Source organism: Micrasema longulum, unplaced genomic scaffold (assembly GCF_059751315.1).
Source record: "Micrasema longulum isolate JH-2025_06_02 unplaced genomic scaffold, ASM5975131v1 h1tg000031l, whole genome shotgun sequence".
Lineage (NCBI taxonomy): Eukaryota > Metazoa > Arthropoda > Insecta > Trichoptera > Brachycentridae > Micrasema > Micrasema longulum.
Genome location: NW_028277238.1, coordinates 747,901 through 770,054, shown reverse-complemented (window position 1 = coordinate 770,054; position 22,154 = coordinate 747,901). Strand labels below are relative to the sequence as shown.

Below are 22,154 nucleotides of genomic sequence, written 5' to 3'. Positions count from 1 at the left end.
GAAGTCCGAACATTAAGGTTGGAAAAAGCCCAGTACAGGGTAGGTAATTGCATTAATTTGTATTGGGGTTCAGTGGCAACGAATATAAAGATAACGTAAAACCTCGAACCAGCAATATTCGAGCACCCATCAGCTTCCTGCGAGTGGCGCGATCATACATTATTGATAAGTTTTGATATAGCAGACAATCTTAGCATAACAATAGATTTTTAAAACCACGAGTTACTTAATATGTTCAAACTATGTTATAGTTTCAAATAAACTGTATAACTTATTTCTGTAAATTTGAAATGAGTGTTACCATTAATGGGGCTGTGGCGTAGTTCCTGCTCGGCTAAGAGTTCGTACATGCCATAGCCATCTGGTAGTACTACAGCGAGGGAAAATGGAGTGCCCTCTATGGGCCCATAGAAGTATCTCTGTCTCCGTGTGGAGACACGCCTCATATCCTCGTAATGCACCTTCACAGCCACTTCAGTATCTCCCTCTTTCTGCTCGATCATTTCATTTCGCAGCTGTAATTCAAATCGAATCAATTTGAGTTACTTAACGATATACCGGAGTTCATTAGGCACAATAATATAGGGACCTCAATACAAAGGCAACTCGAATAAATACAAACATAACATCACTTTAGGACATAGGGATTAGGGATAGGTTTACGCTAAAGTGGTTAATCAAATGTAAAGGTAATTTTATTAATTGAATCGGCATTCACTTCGTAACACTTTATTATAAATTATTATGGAAATAAAACTTTGTTATTAGTGTTACACAATTTTTATTATTTTACAAGAACACTACTACAGTTTTGGGAGAGCACTCCTCCCATCGACGGGTGGTATTAAAGTTTTATAGAAAAAAAAACTTTTTTATTTTTATATTTTGTAATACTAATAACAAAGTTTTATTTTCATAATAACTTGTAAAGCTAATATCCTAATATCGAGAGGAGTAAAAAAATAAAAAATAAAAACTTTGAATTATGTATATGAGTTAGTAACGGATAGCGGTTGGTATTATTTTACAGATTATTTTGAAATAATCTGTAAAATAATACTTTTTCAAAAGCATATCGTTGGCCTAACTTGTAAAAATCGTAAGCCTCAAACTTTTTTTTAAGGAGAAAGTAAAATTCAGTAACGAATGTTTTTTTTTAAATTTAAAAAAAAAATTCAACACTAATATGTAAAAGTTTTACACACAGATATTATTTTAAGTCCTAACAGAAAATGTCTAAGTGACCATTTGTTGATTTACGCGTTTTCCGAGTAAGGGTGACAATATGAATTATTAACTAATTTTTATTAATGTTTATCTCACCTTTTATAATTCAACTAATAAAATATGAATTTATTTATTCATTCAAAATTAAATCGTCAACCTTTTAAGGCTTTTTAGGCTGTGCCCGTGTTAATCCATAATAATTGACGAGAATAAGAAATACACAGTAAAATAAATTTAATTACAATAATATGTGATGCAATAGAATAAGAATCCTAAAAAACGAAGCATAAATAATAAAGAATACAACAATAAATAATAAAATTCCAAAGAAAATAACATAAAAGATAATTAAAGGTAAATATTAAAATATATGAAATACAAATTTAGTTACATACAGAATCAAATATATAAAATAATAGAATCATTTAAATAAATAGAAAATAATACAAAAACATAATTGAGGTATGGTTTATAGAGTAAAAAATTAAAGTAATGAATAATATGCCAAATAATAGAGAGTACTAAATTAAATGATACAAAAGTAAATAATTTAGAAACATCAAAATATGAAGGTATATAATAAACAAATAAAAGAATGGAAGGAAAGCAGATTTGTAAATTTTGACTATTATGGTCTCAAGGACAAAGAATATATTACATAGGACAATTTGCAAGCATTTATCTTTTTTCACACTCTTTTAAATATTTGTTTAATATTTAATTTAGGTAAGTCCATTCACAATTACAATTTCAAGAAATCACTCTTTTTAAAATATTTTGTATGTAAGCGACTACGATTTGAATTTATGTTATATGTATTTTGTAAAATATTCATAGAATCATCAAATAAATAAATAAATAATATGTAAATAAGTAATTTAAGCGTAATATTGATCATCTTATCTTCATGTAACAACAATGATAAAGACACGCTGTGATTGATGTGCCAATACAGATTATCTTATTTGGGGTTCAATTTGAGTGATTTAATTAATAAACGAAAATAAATATGTATTCTTCGATTAAATAAAAAAAAACGTGTAAAAACAATGTGGTTAAAGTTCGCACATTATAAAATCGCAAAAGCTTCAAGCGTGATCAAATACCGTTCAAATATTAGGTATTTCTAAATAACTGAAAATTAGGATGGTTGATTATATAATATGTTGTAACTTACGTCGAGAAGTAGGGAGTGATTTTCTCGTGGAGTGGCTTCTTGTTCAGACAGTTCCATCTCCGTAACGTCAACACTGCTGTATAGTGGTCTCAACGTTTCAGTGTACTGTTAACATACATTCAAGAATAAAACATTTTTATTTTATTGACAATTTAAAGTTCTTTGGAAAGATAAAGATGAGATATTATAAAGTCAATTTAGAAGAAATTAAGCCAAGACGGTGGAAAACGGTAATGGTAACGGTAATCATTAACTATAAGTAAAAAGTTATAATATCTTTAAAGTAATAGACTCTTCCAGGGCCGCAATTATAAACGCTATCTTTACCGGTACATATCGAGACGATATAAAGTAAAATCGACATTTATGTACGTAAAAGTGTATATTTATGAGTTGTATATGGAAATTGAATGTATTTTAGTTGAATATATGTAATTAGAAAAAAAATGCATATTCTATTTTTCATACAGAAAACTTAATTTTACTTTATAGATAAAATTGCAGATAAATGTTAACTTCCCATTGGAATATGTGCCCTGGGCCCCGATCACAATGGGAAGTTATCATTTATCTTCAATTTAATATTCTAAGTAAAATTAAGTTTTCATTATGAAAAGCATAATATGCATACATTTTAAATTATAAATCACCGACGAAAATAGTTTAAATGTTCATGCAAATATACTCATTTTCATACACAATTATCACACAATTTCTTTATAGACAATCGAAGATAACTCTGTTAACTTCCAATTGTAATCGGGGCCCTGAACATGTTTTATTAAAGTTATTTGAATTTCAGAACACACTGTTTTACAAATTTTAACATTAATATATTCAAAGTGAAAAAAGTTTGATTTTTGATAAGCAAAGTTGTTGAATAACATTTAAACAAATCAAATAATTTTGATAAAAATACAAATAAAATTCCTTGGTTAAGTTTTATTTGACCAACGAGTGCTTAGTGCTTAAAAACAGTATAAACGTCGAGAATGGTGTAAACGATTTACCAGTCCTGAAGATGCTCTCTTAGGTGAATGAGCTCGTTGGTAAAATAAAATAAAATAAAACCTAACCAATGAATTTAATTGATATTTTATCAAATCAGAGTTTTATCAAGAAATATTTACAAAAAACATAAATATTACAAAGGTAAGTAAAGATTTTTCTTACCTCCTCATTGTTATACTGTAAAATAAAAGTAACATCTAATTAGTTTTTGGAATTATAATACATGTTATATGCGACACAAAAAAATAAGGAATTATCATGTATAAAAGATTAAAAACAAATACTCCAACTCACCAAAGGTCTTAATTCAGGATGATATAAAACATGACCATTATTATTGATTATAAACGAATATCCGTTTGCTCCAAGCTAAAAAAAAGAAAACAGATTTAGTATAATTTAGATTACAACAATATTTAATGATTGTAATTGCCGTGATGTTTTTCTCTCTTGAAATAACTTAACGCAAATGATTTTATATTTTAATATATACCATAGTTATTCGATTATTACATTTACCTTATACGGAGGAACCAATTTCTTTATTTGATCGATAGGAACATCAGTACCAACAACACCCAGGAGATTGGCTTCTCTTTGCTGAAATAAAATATTTGATTTCAAAAAACAATAATCATTTTCAGAATCAGTTGGTCACAGGTGGTTGAAAGATATTACAAGAATTTTAAGCTTTGAAAAATCATTTTTAGTAATTAATTTAATACTTATGTGATACACAAAACTGCTAAATATTATAATTGTTACGATGCGCAATATCGTTATGTTATGGTTGAAACATAATAATGAATTAATATTTTTTGGGCAATATTAAATAGCGAAATATATCTGATTAGACAAACATAAGTATTTTTCCATATCTGTGACATATTTATTTAGCAGGCCTAAAATACAAAAATATTGAAAAAATCCAAGGACACGATTACAATAGTAAGTTAGGAGAATTAATTGTCTATAAAGTAAAATCGAATTTTCTGTACGAAACTGTGTAAATTTAAGCTTCATCATCAAATAACCCGTAATTGAACACGTTTAAAGAAATAAATATGGATATTAATTTTTTCATACTTCCAAATTTGATTTTACTTTATAGACAATTGAAAATAACTCTGTTAACTACCCATCGTAATACGGGCCCCGAAAACAATATATTTTATATGATACATTTGTTATGCAATTTTATGTTTTTGTGTGACAAAACTTACAGTGTGATTCCTCCTATCGAAGATGGGTGTGGTGACAGAGGTCATCAGCTGGCCCTGTCCATCATCAGCCAGACCTTCACCCTAAAATATTAAAAAAATACATTTGACTATGAAATTTAAAAAAATAAAAATAGCGAAAAAAGAACAAATAATTAAAACCAAAAACACTTCCGAGGTCTCATTGCTTCTCAAGAAGAAAATCTCTAGATAAATACCTTTAAGAAGAAGGCGGTTTGACTTTTCCTCTTACAAACGTATTCCCGTATTTTCTCTATGGATTATGGCACTAGAGTAGTGATTTCTTTATAAACTATAGATATTTATCATTAACGTGTCTATCGTTGTGCTTTTTTGATAAATTATTTCTTTTGGAAGCTAGAATCACCCAAAACCCCAAAAAGCGCCCAGTTTTATTTACCGTTTCCGGACGTACGGTATACAAATATGAACAATTTAAAAAAACGGAAAAAATACTTCTACAGGAAATTTAATTATAATTCTTTCTAAAAAAAAAACAAAATGGCTTAGTTTTGAGGTGTAGAAACCGGGACAACAAAACTTCGATTTCGTCGATTTTACTTAGGTATAATCAGTCCATGTGCAGTTGTCTTTTTCGCACAATATCGGATAGAAAACTATGTTCATCAAATTGCTGACGCCACCTATCTTCTTAATCCGCCACTGCCGTACCTTATAATATACATATACTACAATTTATTATTCTTGTGTACAATATAAAATACTAGCTGTTAGTCTCTTGTTCCCATGTAGATATTATTGTGGTCGATCCACGCAATGCCGCATTCATAAACGGAAATGAGGAATTCCAGCCCAACCCGGAATTAAATTTTAAAAATGTTTTCGTGTACACGTGAATATTTAAAAGTTTTGGAGTAGGATAAAATATTTCTCAAAAACGCACGCAAAAATAAATAAAAAATGTTAAAAATAGTATTCATTTTAAAATCGTAAATAATGACGTCACTCCTTATATCTACGTGTAGTATTTCCGGTTTCCGCTTTAAAGCCCCTGCAACGTTTTGACCATAGAAAAAAAAGAGTATAATTTGTATAATTTGACATTTCAATCAGAGATTATGTCAACTTTCTAGGTTTTTCTAAATCGAAACGTTCGTAAAAACAACCATAACATAGAAATGAGCAAATTACGATCAACTAAATGAAGTAATCAAAGCAATATTCCATAGATTCTTGTCAGGTCAGTGAAAGTAAGAACGCCAACCGTTTCATGGCGTCACTACTGAAAAGTGACACACTGATTACAGTCATTTGGCGCGGTATTTGATAAATGTAACTTTAAAAAATCATATCTTTGTAAATAACGTACAAAAAAAATATATGTATATATTTTTGCTTAGTTAAATAGTATGCTAATAGAAAATAAATTAGAAAACAGTGGAATCCCTCATTGTTGGGTCTCTTTCCCCGCGCCTTACTACTCCCGGCACTACCTGCTCAGCGTCCATGTCCAACGCTGCGCCTGCGGTCATATTACCCGCAAACTGCTGTACAGTACATTGCATTACAGACGAGGCGATTTTCAACAAAAAACTTTTTTCAGCCAGCCAAAAGACTCAGTTTTTTAAAAAAATATTTTAATTGAATACTTGTATATTCTAAATGTTGGTTTTCTCATTATCGGTCTAATAAGAAGCGCCAATCGAGGCAGGGATTCCGCTATTTTCATCAACTAGAATCAGCATGCAAATATTCAATATAGTACACTAGCCTTAACTCCATACAGTAGAAAATTGTGTGTCTTTTACAATATAATAAATGTTTTAGATAGTAAAAATAAAATCAAATAAAATATAAAACATGTGATACTATTGTATATGTGTAAAAAATGATATAAAACAAACTCCCTCTCTAAACACGAGTTTTCACTGTATTACAGAGGTAGAAACGTCGTTATTAAATATGTATGTAGCAACCATTTTGTAATTTTATACTTATTTCGTCACGAATTTTTTTCAATAAATACAATTTTTTATTTTTTATTTAAAATACCTATTATGACTTTTATTATCTGGTTTGGTAGATTTGCAATCCGTTTATGTATATAGGCGCTTTATTTTATTTTGGTGATTTTTAACGGTAGGTTATGAAAAATAATAAATTAATCAAAACCGCTAAAGAATTATCAAATTGTTATCGTAATCTTGTGAGAAATCGAACCCGGAGATACCGTGAGTGAAACAAGAGCCATTACTCAAATTAAAATAAATAACTAGCTATCGCAGAACATGTTGTAACAAATTAGCTTAACCACAGGTAATTTTTATACTCAAAAATATTTTATTTGCAACTCAAAAAATAAGCAGAAAAAATCTTGCTGATACACAAAATAAACGCAAAATATAAGAGGAAAGGCGGTCTGACTTTTTAAAAATTTTTTTTTTACTTAAACGTATTTCCGTATTTACCAGATCTTGTCTCGGTGTCATTACTTTTTTGTCTTAGCTTTATTTTTTTTTTGTTTTCTTTTTATTATACTTGTTCATAGAACAAATAACGTATGTTTTGTAACTAAATGGACTGCATAGTACGTAAATAAATGACATAATATCTCTGTAATTCTCGATGACTCTCTAGAGGGTAAAAACCAGTATTTGTTTACTTAGAGATACTCGAAATATTATAACTCTTACCCTGCCACCCACATAGGCCGGACTCCACTGTATAGGGTGGTCTGCTTGGTACATGACCATGGGGCGCGCCATGACGGATACAAAGTTAAACACCTTGTCTCTTATCTCCTCGTGACTGTTGATGCGGGCGTAGAAACCTGTAGAAAATATATAATGAAGTTGTTGACAGATTTTAAATCCTGTAAAGTAAAGTTTTAATGAAATAAATGATAACAAAAATAAACATAAAACACCCTTTTTTTTAACCACATACTTTTAAAATTTAACTCCCGAACAGTTTCAAAGTTCTGCAAGCTTCCTCATCAATGTGTAATTTAGTAATGAATACTAGTAATTTTTAATATAATGTATGTTTAATTTTTTAATTATAAATAGTATATTCTTTAATTTATATTTGTTCTTCAATTTTTTATTATTATCGGTATGATTTCCAATTTATATTTATGATTTATTTCTTAATTACTAATCCTATATTTTATGATTTGTATTTATGTTTCAATTTTTATGATAATCTGTATGTTTTCTAATTTATATTTATGATTCAATTTTTATTATTATTACCTGCATGTTTTCTAATTTATATTTACATTGATTTATTAAAATGTTATTATTATTCTTTGAATGTATTAAGCATCATTTAATGAAATAAAAAAAACACATGTAAAAAAGAAGGTCCTTCCTAAACACAGGAATTTCCTAGCTAGTCGGGACTTGAAACAAAGAAACTCTGTACATTTTAAAACTATGAAATACATAAATAAATAAAAAAATCCTATTGTATAATTTTAACAGGGTCTTCTAAATATCAAACCTAAACATAAGTCAAGTATTTTGTGTCAGCTGTAGTTTTGTTTTTGTGAAGGTATGGGTTCGAGAACGAGGGGGGTTGAAATTCAATCATTTGTTTTACTATTTTTTTCCAACTGTAAATAATAAAAAAATAATATGGTAAAAATTAATTATACCGTAACCGTATCGTGTAGATATGTACGACCACGACATTGGTCTTTCACTGTGAGATTGACTCATTTTATTTTGAGTATTTGCCATTCCTTTTTTTATATAACTCGACGTTTGTCAATTTTTTTAAAGTACGAGCAAAACCGAAAAGACCTTCGGTCTTTAAAGCCGTTTTCGGGTGTGTGGAGGAAGTGGTTTCACCAGAAATAAGTAGAAATGTCTAAATGTTTGTAAATTGAAAAATTGTTTTCAGGCGTTGCCTAGTAGGTAGGTGATTTGGTTCAACTGGATGAATCTTATCCACATAATAAATGTCTCAGCTCTTTTACTTCACAAAAGTCAACAGATGGAAGAGTTCTGAGAGGGATCTGGAGCATGCGGCCGCGGTCTCAATTTGAAACTAACACTTTATTCCTCCACTGTCATACTGGGAAATTAGAAAAAGGTGATTGTACTGACCATGTGTGTTTGGTTGATCACAAATTGACAATGTTACAGTGAGGGGTACAATGAAAGCTTTTAAAGTTTCTTTGTTTTGTTATTTCCGTGGTTTGATTGCCAAGAAATATAAAATTTTCGCTTAGTTTGTTTTAAAAAAATTGATAGTGAATATGCGAAACTGAAGAAAGACACAAGTCTTTATGGACAGTTTCGGGAAAAGGGTGGGTGCTTTCATTGTTAGTGGAAATTGACTAATTTGCTTTCCTTCTTTACTTTTATTTCCTTTTTATATTTCTTGATATTTTTATGTTTCTTAACCATGTATTTTTGTATTATTTAATTTAGTACTCACTGTTATTTGGCATATTATTTATCACTCTAATTTCTTACTTATAGTAGGGCCAATTTAATAGGTCACATTTGACATTTGTCGGTTTTAGCTTCATAGTGAGGTAACCTGCCTAAAAACATCAATTAAAGTGAATGAATCGATTCGGACTTCAAACATAATATATGTCAATTGAATTCAGTTGCTATGAAAAAGTACTTATAGGTACTGTAATTTTATTTTCAAAATCATAAGTCGAATCCCTGTTCCATTATTATTTTCTATCTTAAATTTAAGGAACAAAATAAGATATGTACATAATTAAACAAAACTATCAACATTCGATTTTTCTGGGTAACATCCCTAGTGTTTAAAAAGAAAAAGGGTTCACTGATGCAACATTGTTACGACGTTTAGAACAGAAAAAGTTTATTATGTTTAGAATGGTTTATTAGTGAAAGTAAATCATAAAATTACCTTCTTCTGTCATTATTACAATAAATATGTAATCGTAATTGAAAAAAGTTAAGAAATTGTGCAGTTCTAAATTTGAAAAAATTAATAATATTTTACTACCGCCCTTGCAAGGTTATGTTGTTGTATTTTGATGAAGTATCAAATGTGACCTATTAAATTGGCCCTACTATAGTTTTGAGTGAGTTTCTAGAAACCATATCTCGATTATCATTTCAATTATGTTTTTTTTGTTCTCTTTTGATTTCAATGATGCTATTATTTTGTATATTTGATTATGTATGAATCTAAATTTGTATAATTTGTATTTTAATATATATCTGATAATTTTTTTTACACTCTTCTTTGGAATTTTATTATTTATTATGATTACTCTGTTATTCTGGATTGTTATTCTATTGCATCACATGTCATTATAATTTAATTTAATTAATTTTATTATGTATTTTTTATTGTTAATTATTATGGCTTGACACGGGCACAGCCTAAAAAGCCTTATTAAGTTCATTAATATTTAAAATCGAGTGTAATTTTGAATGAATAAATAAATGAAATGAAATTGTAAATGGAAGAGTCGAGGATATGTGGATGTTTAAGCATTGGCAGAATAGTGAGTATTGAAGTGTGTAAAATGGCCACTTGTTCTAGCCAATGCCTAGACGTCCATATTCCCTCTCTGTTGCGACAAGTTTGGGTTATGTTTACCTTTGTTGGAGCAGGCTATCCAGTGCATGTGCGCGGCTCCCGGCGCGTCACCGCCGGCCAGGTACGTGAACACGCGCACGGGCATGTGCGGCCAGTTGTGCGTGCGGAACACGTCGCGCGGCGCGCCGCTCGCCCCGCCCGCGATGAGCATGGCCGCCTGGTTGCACTGGCAGCCCTGGCCGGTACGGTTGTACTGAAAATCGAAATGCGAGATAACATCGCTGTTTAGTAAATAACAACATTTATCGATATTATTCCTGGCCAATTACCTTTATTTCCCATCCTTCATTTGACTCATTCTTATAGTACCTACCTTACACCAAGATAGAAGATATTCAAAATTAGAAGATTTGGATAAGAAACAAAACAGAACAACATTTTGACACATTACATGAGATTGCATAAAAATTCTTGGATTCGTCGCGCGTCGTTCTATAGGTATAATAAACAGTCACGAATTCATAGTGCATTTCATCATTCACTGCCCATAATTGAAGAACATTTACATCGTTCGTGGTGTTATGGTCAGCGCGTTAGCCTGCCATGCAAGAGGTCTCGGGTTCGATTCCCGACATGGCTGATATGAAATATTTATTTAAAAAGGGTGATTTCACACTAGAATATTTCATAGTCCCTGGACTGGTACCTGAAGCGTAAGACTGATCACCTTACCTTCATGTAACATAAATGATCAAGATACGCTGCGATTGGTGTACCCAAGCAGTGCCGTATGCATCATTAGGTGCGGAAAGGGAATGATGATGATGATGTAAGTATCTTATGTTGATTAATAAATAATAATAACAAAATATTTATTTTAAAACCACAAAATTGATATTTTTAGTAATTTTACATTAAAAAGACGAAAAGAAATAAGCAATGTAAATGATTTGTGTACTTATTTAAATTGTATCGGCGTGTCTAAAGAATAAAGGAATATAATATGAATCCGTAAACAAAATTTCCTTATCCGAGATTCGTTTCGCATAATCACCGGATAGAATATTCGATAAATTTCAAATAAACGTCGTCCCGCCTTTTGTGTTATCCCCCGCCGCCCGCGCCCGCGCCGCCCGCGCCCGCGTCCGCCCTCGGAGGCGCCCTTGGCAGAGCCGGCTTACGGCTCACGTGTCGGGCGCGGGCGGGTCTATTATACGATCAATTCACATGTACTCATCTGCCGACTAATTCCCATCTAGACTCTGAAATTTGCCGATGTTAAGCGATAGTCAATGAGGAAGTTCAGTGCTACGGGAAATTGCACATTAAAAACGTATCGTCAGGTTTCTAGAACAATCTGATAACAACAAATTTTAGAAAAATGAGATGTCTCATAACTGGCATCAGGTAATCTTTGTTTTTAAAGTAAATGACAATGTTTAATGTTTTATGAATACAAAAAAATAATATTCAACTTGCTGTTATATTTAAATTTTTGATTTGGGATGAGGTTATAACTTTTAAAATATTTTTTCCATTATAAACAAAGATTAATAATAAAAATAATGTGACCTCACTGGGTACCTGTGATCCGGACACTTAACAATATACTTTTAAAAATATTTTTACAGGTGAGAATAAGCAAAGAAGACTAATAATCCACAGATAATGAACAAAATGTTCGGACAGTTTTAAACACTACATAGGGTAAACCGGGGTATTTTCGTCACCCTTCCGGTAATTAGCACTCTCTTATTCAAACTAAAAAAAGATGGTTCGTAATTTTAGTACTGAAATCGGAGTACTTAAATTTATCAAGTTTAATTATATTTTTAAATACTGGCTACAATTAATTGTTGTTATTATGTTGGTATTCCTATTATAAACTATCTGTCAATGTGCTCTACTAAAACGTGCGAGAAATCGAGAGTTTCTTAAGATTTTTTTTAGGATAGAGCTCTGTTAAACTTTAATTTTCAGCAAGGTTAGTTTTAAAACTGAATTGATTTGATATATTGTTTGTTAAGCTAGTTTTGTATCACATGTGATTATTTTAATAAGAAACTATCTTTTTAATGGGTGACAACTATACATAGAAAAAATGTACAAAATCAGAGATTGGCACTGTGCCAATAACTAACATATTTTAGTGTTATTTGTTAATATTTGAATTATTGGCATATGCCAATCAGTTTTTTACATGCATTATTGAGATTTTGTTGGTTTATTATTTGCGACAAATAAAGTAAATTATTTTAGTATTTAGAACGAAAGGGACTGGCTTAAAGAAATACTGGGAAATTTTTATTTTAGACAAATTTTCAATAGAAAGAGACAAATTTTTAGACAAATTTTCAATGATTCAGATTGAGTAATACTTTGTCTTTTTGAAATAATTATAAAAAATACCACGTCTTTCATTTTATTCCATTTCCCCTGAAAATTTAAAAGTGTCAATAACTGTCAAAATTAGCGTGCCATTAAATAACTAGAAGAACCAATAAATGGCTGAAAAATATGTTTTCAATCATCTTTATTTATCTAAAAAAAATTAAAGATCCTCTAAATATTAATTAAAAGTTTAAAATCAACTAACATTTTTTAATGCAAAAAACTTTGACATTCATATGATGATCGTTTAATTGATAAATACATATTGACTGAATCAAAACGCTTAAAGTGCCAATAATTGGTGGTTTTACCCTGTTTAAGTTTAAACGTGCAAAAAAAGTTTAATAAACATAAACTACTTCGAAACGTCACAGGTTCATGTGAACCCGTGTTTACAATAAATTATTATGCAAAAGCGTTATTATGTTCCCTGTTATATTATATTCCCTGTTTCCGATTGACGTTTAACGGGTACGAATAATTTGTTTTTAGAATTGTACGGGGTTCTACTTTTAAATAACAGAAAAACTCACCGAATTGAACTTATGACGTCGCGGGTGGTGTAATTTCGAAGTTTCGGTGGGGATTATCAAAATTACAAATCCTAAAAAATTCATAGTGATAATACAACACACATGAATATTTCGTTTTGCTTAGTGTGACCAATAAAAAAAAGCACTGAAATACCTCTTCACAGATGTATACAGGGTGTTCTTTAAACCCAGTCACATCCAAAACCACGATGATCAGCATGGGCAAGAAGAAATATTAGCATATTAAAAAAATATTTAGAACAAAGATATATTTTTTAAATAAAGTATTAAAAAAAACAAATGGTTGCTTAATTCTGCAGGGGAGAAGCGAGGGGAGCGCGGCGCAGTATCAGACTCCCCCCTTCCCACTCCTCGTTTTACCCCTGCAGAAGTAAACAACCATTTGCTTTTTTTAAATATTTTATTTTTCAAAATTTTATTCGTTCTAAAAAAATATTTTAATGTGCCAATATGTCTTCTTGCTAATACTGACCATCGTGGCTCCGGATGTGACAGGGTTTAATGAACACCTGTATATTAAAATGTTTTTGAAAAAAAATGCTCTGAAGACATCTCACAATTGCTATATTTTAAACAAAAAATAACATTACAAAACGACCAAATTCAATAATATGTACATATGGTTCAATCGATTTATTTCGTGTTTTTTTCCATTTTCTTTACATCTGTAAATAAGAATTTTTATATGCCTATCCCTACATGAGTTTTTATCGAAACCTCTTTGATAACACTAGATAAAATTATTTATATGTTAATATGTTTCCTAAATAAATAAATCTTCCATTAGAACTTAAACAAATATGTGAGCCAAAATATTTCTGCCTGTAAAATAGTAAGCGAAACCTTTAGTAGTGATGAGAAAATAGACTGATTGGAACGATCGAATAATTATCAAAAATATTCGGCTATGCTGTCAACCGGTTTTGAATGTAACATTTAAAAATATATATATATATTAGCGTTCTTATAATTTACCCAAATATTTCAATTTTGGCGGCCATTTACAACTCGTTGAAAATACCTCACTATTAGAAAATGGAAACCAAGTTAGGGTAGAGTGGGTTCGAACCTCGGACCTCTGATCCGTGAGTCTGCAACACTAGCCACGGGACCACAACCCTATGAATCAGGGATTTTTATTATCTTTCCTATATCAGCTTAATTTAATTTCCGTATTTTGTTGGCTCATTTTCATGTCAGTGGTATTTATTTAGATTTAGAAAGTTTTTTTTTAGTAGAAATAAAAGTAAATGGATGAGAACCGATATTTAAAATAATCGATTATGGCCAGTAACAATTTGTTGGTTAAATTTATTTGTTTAATTCAAATAATCAACAAACTAGCGACAACATTTTGAAACAAACAAACAGATTATTTTTTTCACTGATCCCATTTCAAAACTAATTTAAAAATAAAATTTCACAGTTGGTTACGAATACTGTTGATAAACTTTTATTTGATGAAAATGTGTTAGATACATAAATTTAAAAAGGCTAGCCAAACAGAAAAAAAGCGTTGGCGGAAAATTAAAACGGATGTAAGGTACGTACTGTGTTCATTTAATTAGATTAATAATATTTTCACGTAAGTCCTGAGTAGGTAAATAAAATTAAAAAAATTAAAAAATCCCCGTAACCAAACAAGTATTTTCCTTTTTGCATGCAGAAGTTCGGTACTTTAGAGTATATATACATTTCGGTACCTACTTTGACTTAATGTAAATCAAATTATATTTTTCTTCGCTCCGTTTGCCGTGTACTCGAAGCTGTTTCAGTATTTATAGCAACGCGAACAGCTTGTGTTTGGGGACATAAAACATAAAAGCTAAGGAAAAGAATAGTAAAAAGAGAATGAATCACATTTTGATGAAATGCGTAAAAAGCGCCATTTTTATATTCTTTTCTAGTTCAATTTGAACAGGTTCAAACATCGCGTCGCGGGAAAAGGGAGACGCTGTTTATCTTTGGAGGGGATATTAAATGAATCCACATTTTGAAAATAGACATGAAATGCAGACCAGAGAATGTTGAAATAGATAAATTTACAAAGTTTTGAAAAGTTCGACTGCTCAGTCAGGAAATGAAGCTGTCAAAGGGGGGACAGGACGCCTTTCATAAAATATTAAAACATTTTATTCATAATACTTTTCTAGTCCACTAACCTCTGATGATAAAAAGATAATTTAACAAAATATATGTACTATTTACAAATCAAAAGAAAACACAATGAAATTTTCTTAATGTTTGTTATTACAAATACATAAAAAATATTTTACCTTGTGCAGGATTTCGAATGCCACGGTGAGCGCTGCCGTGAAGTTGGCTTCATTACTTGTTTCTGGACTAGTCTGCAAGGCGTATTTTAGTTCTCTCACGTTCTCTGGAGTAGCCTAACGGAAATTACACAATATTTAGTTCGATTCACTTTGAGGTGACCATAACAGGATCGAATAGGATAAGTGAGTTCTATGCACATTATTATTGGTACATATTTTATCCGAGAAACTCGCAATATGACTATTAAACCGGAAAAATATCATAGAATCAAAGATGAAATTAGTTTTTACTCTTCATAATAATCATTGTACGTAAATATAACTTAATATAGGTAGTATGTTATGACAGTTGACCAAAATGCAATGAGTTGTAATTTCTATAAAATGGTATCCATTTTGCTTTTTTGAAAATATGTTCCATTTTAGTTTGCCAGTCGACAAAATAAAAATGGTTGATGAAGCTTAACTTTTACGGTAACCATCAGGTTTTTTTCTGATAGTGCTTATTTCAATTGATGTGAAAAAAATAGTTTAGTTACATAATATGTGTTTATTATTATTTATTTATTAATAATAATAATAACATATTTATTTATTGATAACAAATTAAAATACAATATTACAACTAAATACCATTTTTTACATAATTCAAATACATATATTTACATTAACGTTTCCCATTAAGTAAAAGAAATAAACAATTCTTGTGTACATAATGAGGAGTGACGTTTTACAATAGATTATTTTATTTTAATCAATAATATTTTTAGAATAACATAAATAAATTACAAAAAATATATTAACGATGTTTTCAATCAGTGTTACATAAAGAAGAATTAAAGATGTAATTTTTTACTTCTTTCTTAAATATATTGTATTCCCGACTGTACTTTTTATTATCTTTGTTCATTTCACTAAAAAAAAATATTCCTCTGTAATTATAATGATGTTGTGCAGTAGTTGTTTTTAATTTAGGAATGAAGATATTACCACCTGTTCTAGGTCGCGCACTTACGGTTTGAGACCTAGAAATACTATTATTTATTTTATCTTTATGTATTTGAAGCAAACAATTCTTTTTATATGGCAATTTTATATCTAAAACCTTAAATTTTTTAAATAATTGAACAGTGGGAAAAGTAGACGGTTTTTTCAAAATAACTTTTGTAATTAATTTTTGTATTTTTTCAACTGGTAAAATATTTGTTTTAAAAGCACCACCCCATCCGATTATTCCGTACTGTCATATGGATTGGGCGAATGCAAAGTAAATTGATTTTAATTTTTCGATGGTTAATATATTCCTTAATCTAATAAATACATATATAAGTTAATATCATTAAATTTTATTTTTATATTTGTACGCATTTTGTTATTCTTTGTCCTTTCTGTTTTTGTTGTTTACACGCTTATTATAATTTGTAAATGCATGAAACTTGTCTCAGGCCGATGTTATCGTGTTTTGTAAAAACGCCCTAATAAAGGAAAAAAAAAACCGAACGCGCTATTATTTTTTTTTACTATGCAACGTCATCGTTTTTTATATCAACGACTATTGATTATTGTAGTTCAACGGATCTTTCTTTTGGAGTGTGTAGTGTAAGTGTATGTGTATCATGTGTTAAGTATAAATTCCATTGCTCGAGAGAGCTAACGCCAGTAGGAACATATCTGGGACCACACCTGGCTGCTCACTGCTCGGGTCGGGAAGTCTGGGAAAGTTTTTTCATAAGGATCAAGTCCGGATGGAAGGGGTCAGGAGCAAAGAAGGGGCGGGGGAGGGGAGTAGCCGGAAAGAGATGACGGGCGGAAGAAAAGGATTTACAAAGAATATGTTTATGAACAAAGTTTTAGACAAGATCAATAAAACAGATTTTCAGTTTGAGTTTAATATATTTTTCGATCGAAGTTTCAGAATTGTATAGGTAGGTATGTTATGTTTAAACAGATTTATGTTTTTTTACTTTTCCGAATTGTATGGGTAGGTATGTTATATTTAGTTTGATTAATGTTTTTTTTTTACTGTTTATTCGAAATCTATTTGCGCGTAAAAGGAATATTAATTAGAATTAAGAATAGTCCAGAAGGAGCGTAGAATCATATTTGAATACATCGGACTGTGTCCAATAATTCCCACACTCCGCCTTACTTTCGCCGCGTGCATTCTTGAAGTCGCCGGGTAATGTTGCTTGATGGGAAAAAATATAATCATAACACAAATGTAAGGTAAAAAAAAAGTAATCTGTTAATTTCACCAAATTTTATTGTGCACGCGGAAACATTGATTGACACAACAGAGTAGATAAGTAAAGGATCATTTAATAAGAGTAATTGAATTAATGAACTTTGAATTTAAAATATAAAACAAATTTTATTTGACATAAAACGGATATTTTTATATTATGTAAAATAATATTTGTTATTTTAAAGATAATGTCATTCAAATGTCCCTCACGGCGATGTTTAATCTGAGGTCTAATTTTCATTAATTCTTTCGTTAGATGAGCAAAGTAGGGTAAAAAAATTTACTACCCTGGCAACACTAACGAGATTTAAATTTTGTTTCTTCGACAATCTGACAGATGGAAAAATAATTTAATTTTTAAGTAATGCATTTTTTATATACACATTCATTTACAAATTACAGATGAAATGTGATTGCACCCTGTTTCTTTAAGATCCTAGCAGTATTTCTAAACTTTAAAAGGACACAACACGGCATAGTTGAATTCAAATCAGGAGTTGTGTACTGAGCGACGTCTACAAATAAACTAATGGGTCAAAACGTAAACCTACTCATTTATGAGTAGTTGAGTCACCTTCTGTTTGATGTGCATATGCGGTTTCTAGACTATTCTTAATTCTATGGAATATCATAAATATATGACTTTAACAAATATTCAAATTTTGGGGCCATTTTTAATTAGTTTTTTTTTGTGTTCTTAGTTGTCGATTTCATATCTGTAGACCGGATATTAACTCAGTGAAAACCAAATGCCGCCCATATAACGCCTGGATAACACATATTCTGCCCTGCTAAGCCTAAAAGTCTTAACCCAAAAATTTCGTTTTGAATTTTTTTCACTTTTGTAATAGATATTCGATAGCCTCACTTATTTACTAAGCCAGCAATTCATTTCAGCTTCTCAAATATGAGATATTTTCTTAAATTAAAAAAAAAATGATATCAGAAAGGCAAAGCATTAAAAAAATAGGCAAAATACCAGATACGATTTTTAGGCTAAGAAGGGCTGTATTAATTTTCTACGTTTGCGAATCGTGGCACCTCACAATTTTGAGTTTTGAGAATGTTTATTAAAAATCTTGTGTTTGCTGTGGTTTGACTTTGTGAGGAATGGAGAAATAAGAGAACGGAGGCAGCAAACTCCGGTGATAACTGTCATCAAGCGGAGGCGATACGGTTGGCTGGGCCATATACTACGGATGCCTTCTGAGAACCCTAATTACGCTTGCTTACTTTACAAGACATCAGGTTCTCGAAGTTTTGGACGTCGGCAGTTCATGTTAGAGTTACGGGATGAGAACCTGAAATGGGAGGATGCACAGGAGCTGGCAGAGATGCCCGGAGGCTCTAACTAGGGAGCGACGGAATGATGAATTTGTCACTATTCCAAAAAATACATAGCTACCTGTACGAGGATGTTCTTGAAGCAAGGAATGAGTTCTTCGGTGACGTCACTGAAGGTAAATATGTTGACGAAGTCGTTGGGTCCCAGGGAGTCGAGGATGGCCGCGGCCGTGGCGCGCGCGAGAACCCCGCGGTGGCCAGCCGCAGCGCCAGAAGTGTCCAGGAGGATGACCACGTCCTTGGGGGAGGTGGCCGCCTCCACGAACCAAGCGGAGTGGCGAAAGTCGTAGAAGTCGCGCGCGTGGTGAGAGCGCCCGTCCTCGGGGGGCCACGAGATGGCTGCAACCAACGTGAGCATTAAGAACTTCACCAGGTACATCCTTGCATTAATCATCATCTTGCCTTTCCGCACGTAATAGTGCATAGAACACTGCATTGTTTCACCAATCGCAGCTTATCTTGACCACTTTTGTTGCATTAAGGTAAGATGATCAGTCATATGCTTCATGTGCCAGTCCAGAAACTATGAAATATCCTACTGTAAAACACATTTCGAACTAAATATTTAATGTCAGCAATGCCGGGAATCAAACCCGGATAGTGAGGAAGTTCAGTGCTACGGAAAATTGGATATAAAAAAGGTTTTCTTACACGCGGTAAAAATTAGAGCATTTAATTGTACAGGGAAGTTTCTATAAAATGATGAAAAAAAAAGAACTACTTTAAATGACGTCAATCATTTGACATCAATGACGTTCTTCTAAATTAACCAATGGTAAAGTGTTGTGATAGGTTTCCAGTTTCCGGGAAGTTAAATCACAAAACGCCAGTCACGCGCGGTGTAATTAAAAAATCATAGCCACGATAATATTTTTTAATTTATTTATTTTGTTTTATTTCTTCATAAAAAGACACATATTACAAGAAAATAATGACGTCTCCCTAATTCTATTAGGCCAAGAGCCCTGTGTTGAGTTGGGATACCACAAAATAGAAAGTTGAGACATGCAGATTATTTATTTATTTATTTATTTTGTTCATTAACGCCCAAAAGGCATTTACAAAACATAAAAATAAAATACATGCTAACATACTAAATAATAAACACAGAATATACAGAAAAAATATGTGAAATTAGTTAGAAAGGATATAATAAAAAGTTTTACAAATTAAAAAAAAAAACAATAATAACAAAGGTATGCAAGAAAAAACAGTAAGCATATAAACAAAAAATGCAAAGAAATAAGCTTATGAAATCAATTATGTAAAGCAAACAATTAATGTAGTGTTACGGTGAGCAAGAAAGACAAATTTAAGTTAAATTAATAAACAAGCAAGCATATATTATCACGAAAAAATAAGAAATAAAAATATGTATATATGAAATGCGTATTTGCCAATACTACAATGCAATTTGGTATAATAGTAAAAAATAAAAAACAAGTATAAGGTAATAAAAATAAACAAGAAAGTATTTTTTTAATTTATGGAATTGAATTGTCAATGATAGTTTGACGAGCAGCTACAAATAAACTTGATATTGTGGACTTATAAGATAGTAATGTCTTCAGCCGTTCCATAAGTGTTACCTAACCTATGCAGTCTTAATGAATACTATAAATAAAATATTACATAAACATAAATTTCAATAAACATCTGTACAACACGCTTAATAGTAACATAATATGTGCAATGTCGCGCAGCAGTCTCCTGCAATGGTCTCTATCCTTAGACAAAACCCACCCAAATATGATACATAAAAAAAAAGGGTTTATTTGATAACAAAAAACCACCAAACTTCCTCATTAAAGTAGGTAATAATCATTATGATGGTAAAAATAATAAAGATGTAGACAAAGAAATACCAGTTGACTTGAGAGAAGAAAAAAACACATTTTTATTTATATATAAGTTGAAAAAATATGTGTGTAGCAAATAAGTTATTTTATAGCGTAAAATGTATATACAGTGCACAGATATTGATAGATATTGTATATTACTATTATGTATGTACTATTTTAAAATTAAATTAAAAAAATAATAATGATTGTAAAAATAATAAAGACGAAAATGATGACCATTTTGATGAAAGTAATATCGACGAAGGTGATACTGAAGATGATGATGATAAATATGACAATAATGATAATTTCATAAATGTACGTACATGGATAAAACATGGATTGAAAAAAATGATTCACATGAAGGTTTCAATTTTTGAAAAACATGGAAAATGGAATAGAAAATCGAGTTTAAATAGATGTTGATCATGAGTAAACTCCCCCCATGGAAACAAAATCATGATTTTTAAATTTCATATATATTCATGTCGTTCAGATGCACAATTCGGTTTCCTAAGTTAAGCGTCCATCATCAGGGTTAATACATCAACGTTGTAATGCGTAATGCGTTTGCGGCGGCCTCCGTGGTGTAGTGGTCAAGACGCTTGACTCACGCACGGAAGGTTCCGGGTTCGATTCCCGGTGAGAACACAAAAATTATAAAAAAAGTGATTTTTCTCAAGCCTGGGTGCTCTGTGATGTAATTCACCACTGTAATTATTCCTCCTGGCCTGTTGTGGTGCAAAAAAAAAAAAAACTTCATAGAAGAGTGCAAATGACACACTGCACAATAGCCGAGAAAACCGCATTGTGCAATATCGATCTCGACAAATAATTTAATCTTGATTTATTTAGGAGTGCAAAATATCAATCGACATTTATTTTAAAACTGCATGCGCACGATTTGAAAGTAAAAAATATGAATAAATGTCTGTACCTGGGAATCGTCTGAGGAAACCGCTTGAGCTCCCGAAGAATTGCCAGGACAAAGCAGGATCACTCTCATAGTTGTTGGCAAATAGTGGATCCAGGTGTTCAGACCACGATATCTGGTTTTGAACTTCAGGATCTGTGAACAACAAAAGTAAAAATAACAACAGGGTCGGAAAATAAAATCCGATGATAAACATTTAGCAAAGCATGCATAACTTTCAGAAAAATGTCATTTTAAATTAAAACTTCTTGTGAGGCTGAGATAAACATTATCGACAAAATCAAGAAAGGAGCGCTGCGTTGGTTCGGACATGTAGAGCGAATGGACGGCGAAAGAACGGCTAAAATTATTTGCGATGCGAATGTTGATATATTCAGAAAACGACGAAGACCGAGAGAGACGTAACATGAC

At 31.1% G+C, this 22,154-nt stretch overlaps 1 protein-coding gene across 1 annotated transcript in view; it reads right to left on the bottom strand.

The window, feature by feature from the left end:
• Positions 1 to 22,154, bottom strand: part of stol (voltage-dependent calcium channel subunit stolid) — a 190,988-nt gene that overhangs the window by 15,575 nt on the left and 153,259 nt on the right. The window contains exons 5-15 of the mRNA XM_088224350.1: positions 21,747 to 21,878; positions 19,030 to 19,307; positions 15,380 to 15,493; positions 10,219 to 10,411; positions 7,311 to 7,447; positions 4,639 to 4,719; positions 3,935 to 4,015; positions 3,710 to 3,784; positions 3,578 to 3,592; positions 2,405 to 2,509; positions 302 to 515 (exon numbers count right to left, since the gene is read on the bottom strand). Of these exons, the coding sequence (XP_088080476.1) occupies positions 302 to 515; positions 2,405 to 2,509; positions 3,578 to 3,592; positions 3,710 to 3,784; positions 3,935 to 4,015; positions 4,639 to 4,719; positions 7,311 to 7,447; positions 10,219 to 10,411; positions 15,380 to 15,493; positions 19,030 to 19,307; positions 21,747 to 21,878 (1,425 nt within the window). The remainder of the gene's footprint in view (positions 1 to 301; positions 516 to 2,404; positions 2,510 to 3,577; positions 3,593 to 3,709; positions 3,785 to 3,934; positions 4,016 to 4,638; positions 4,720 to 7,310; positions 7,448 to 10,218; positions 10,412 to 15,379; positions 15,494 to 19,029; positions 19,308 to 21,746; positions 21,879 to 22,154) is intronic.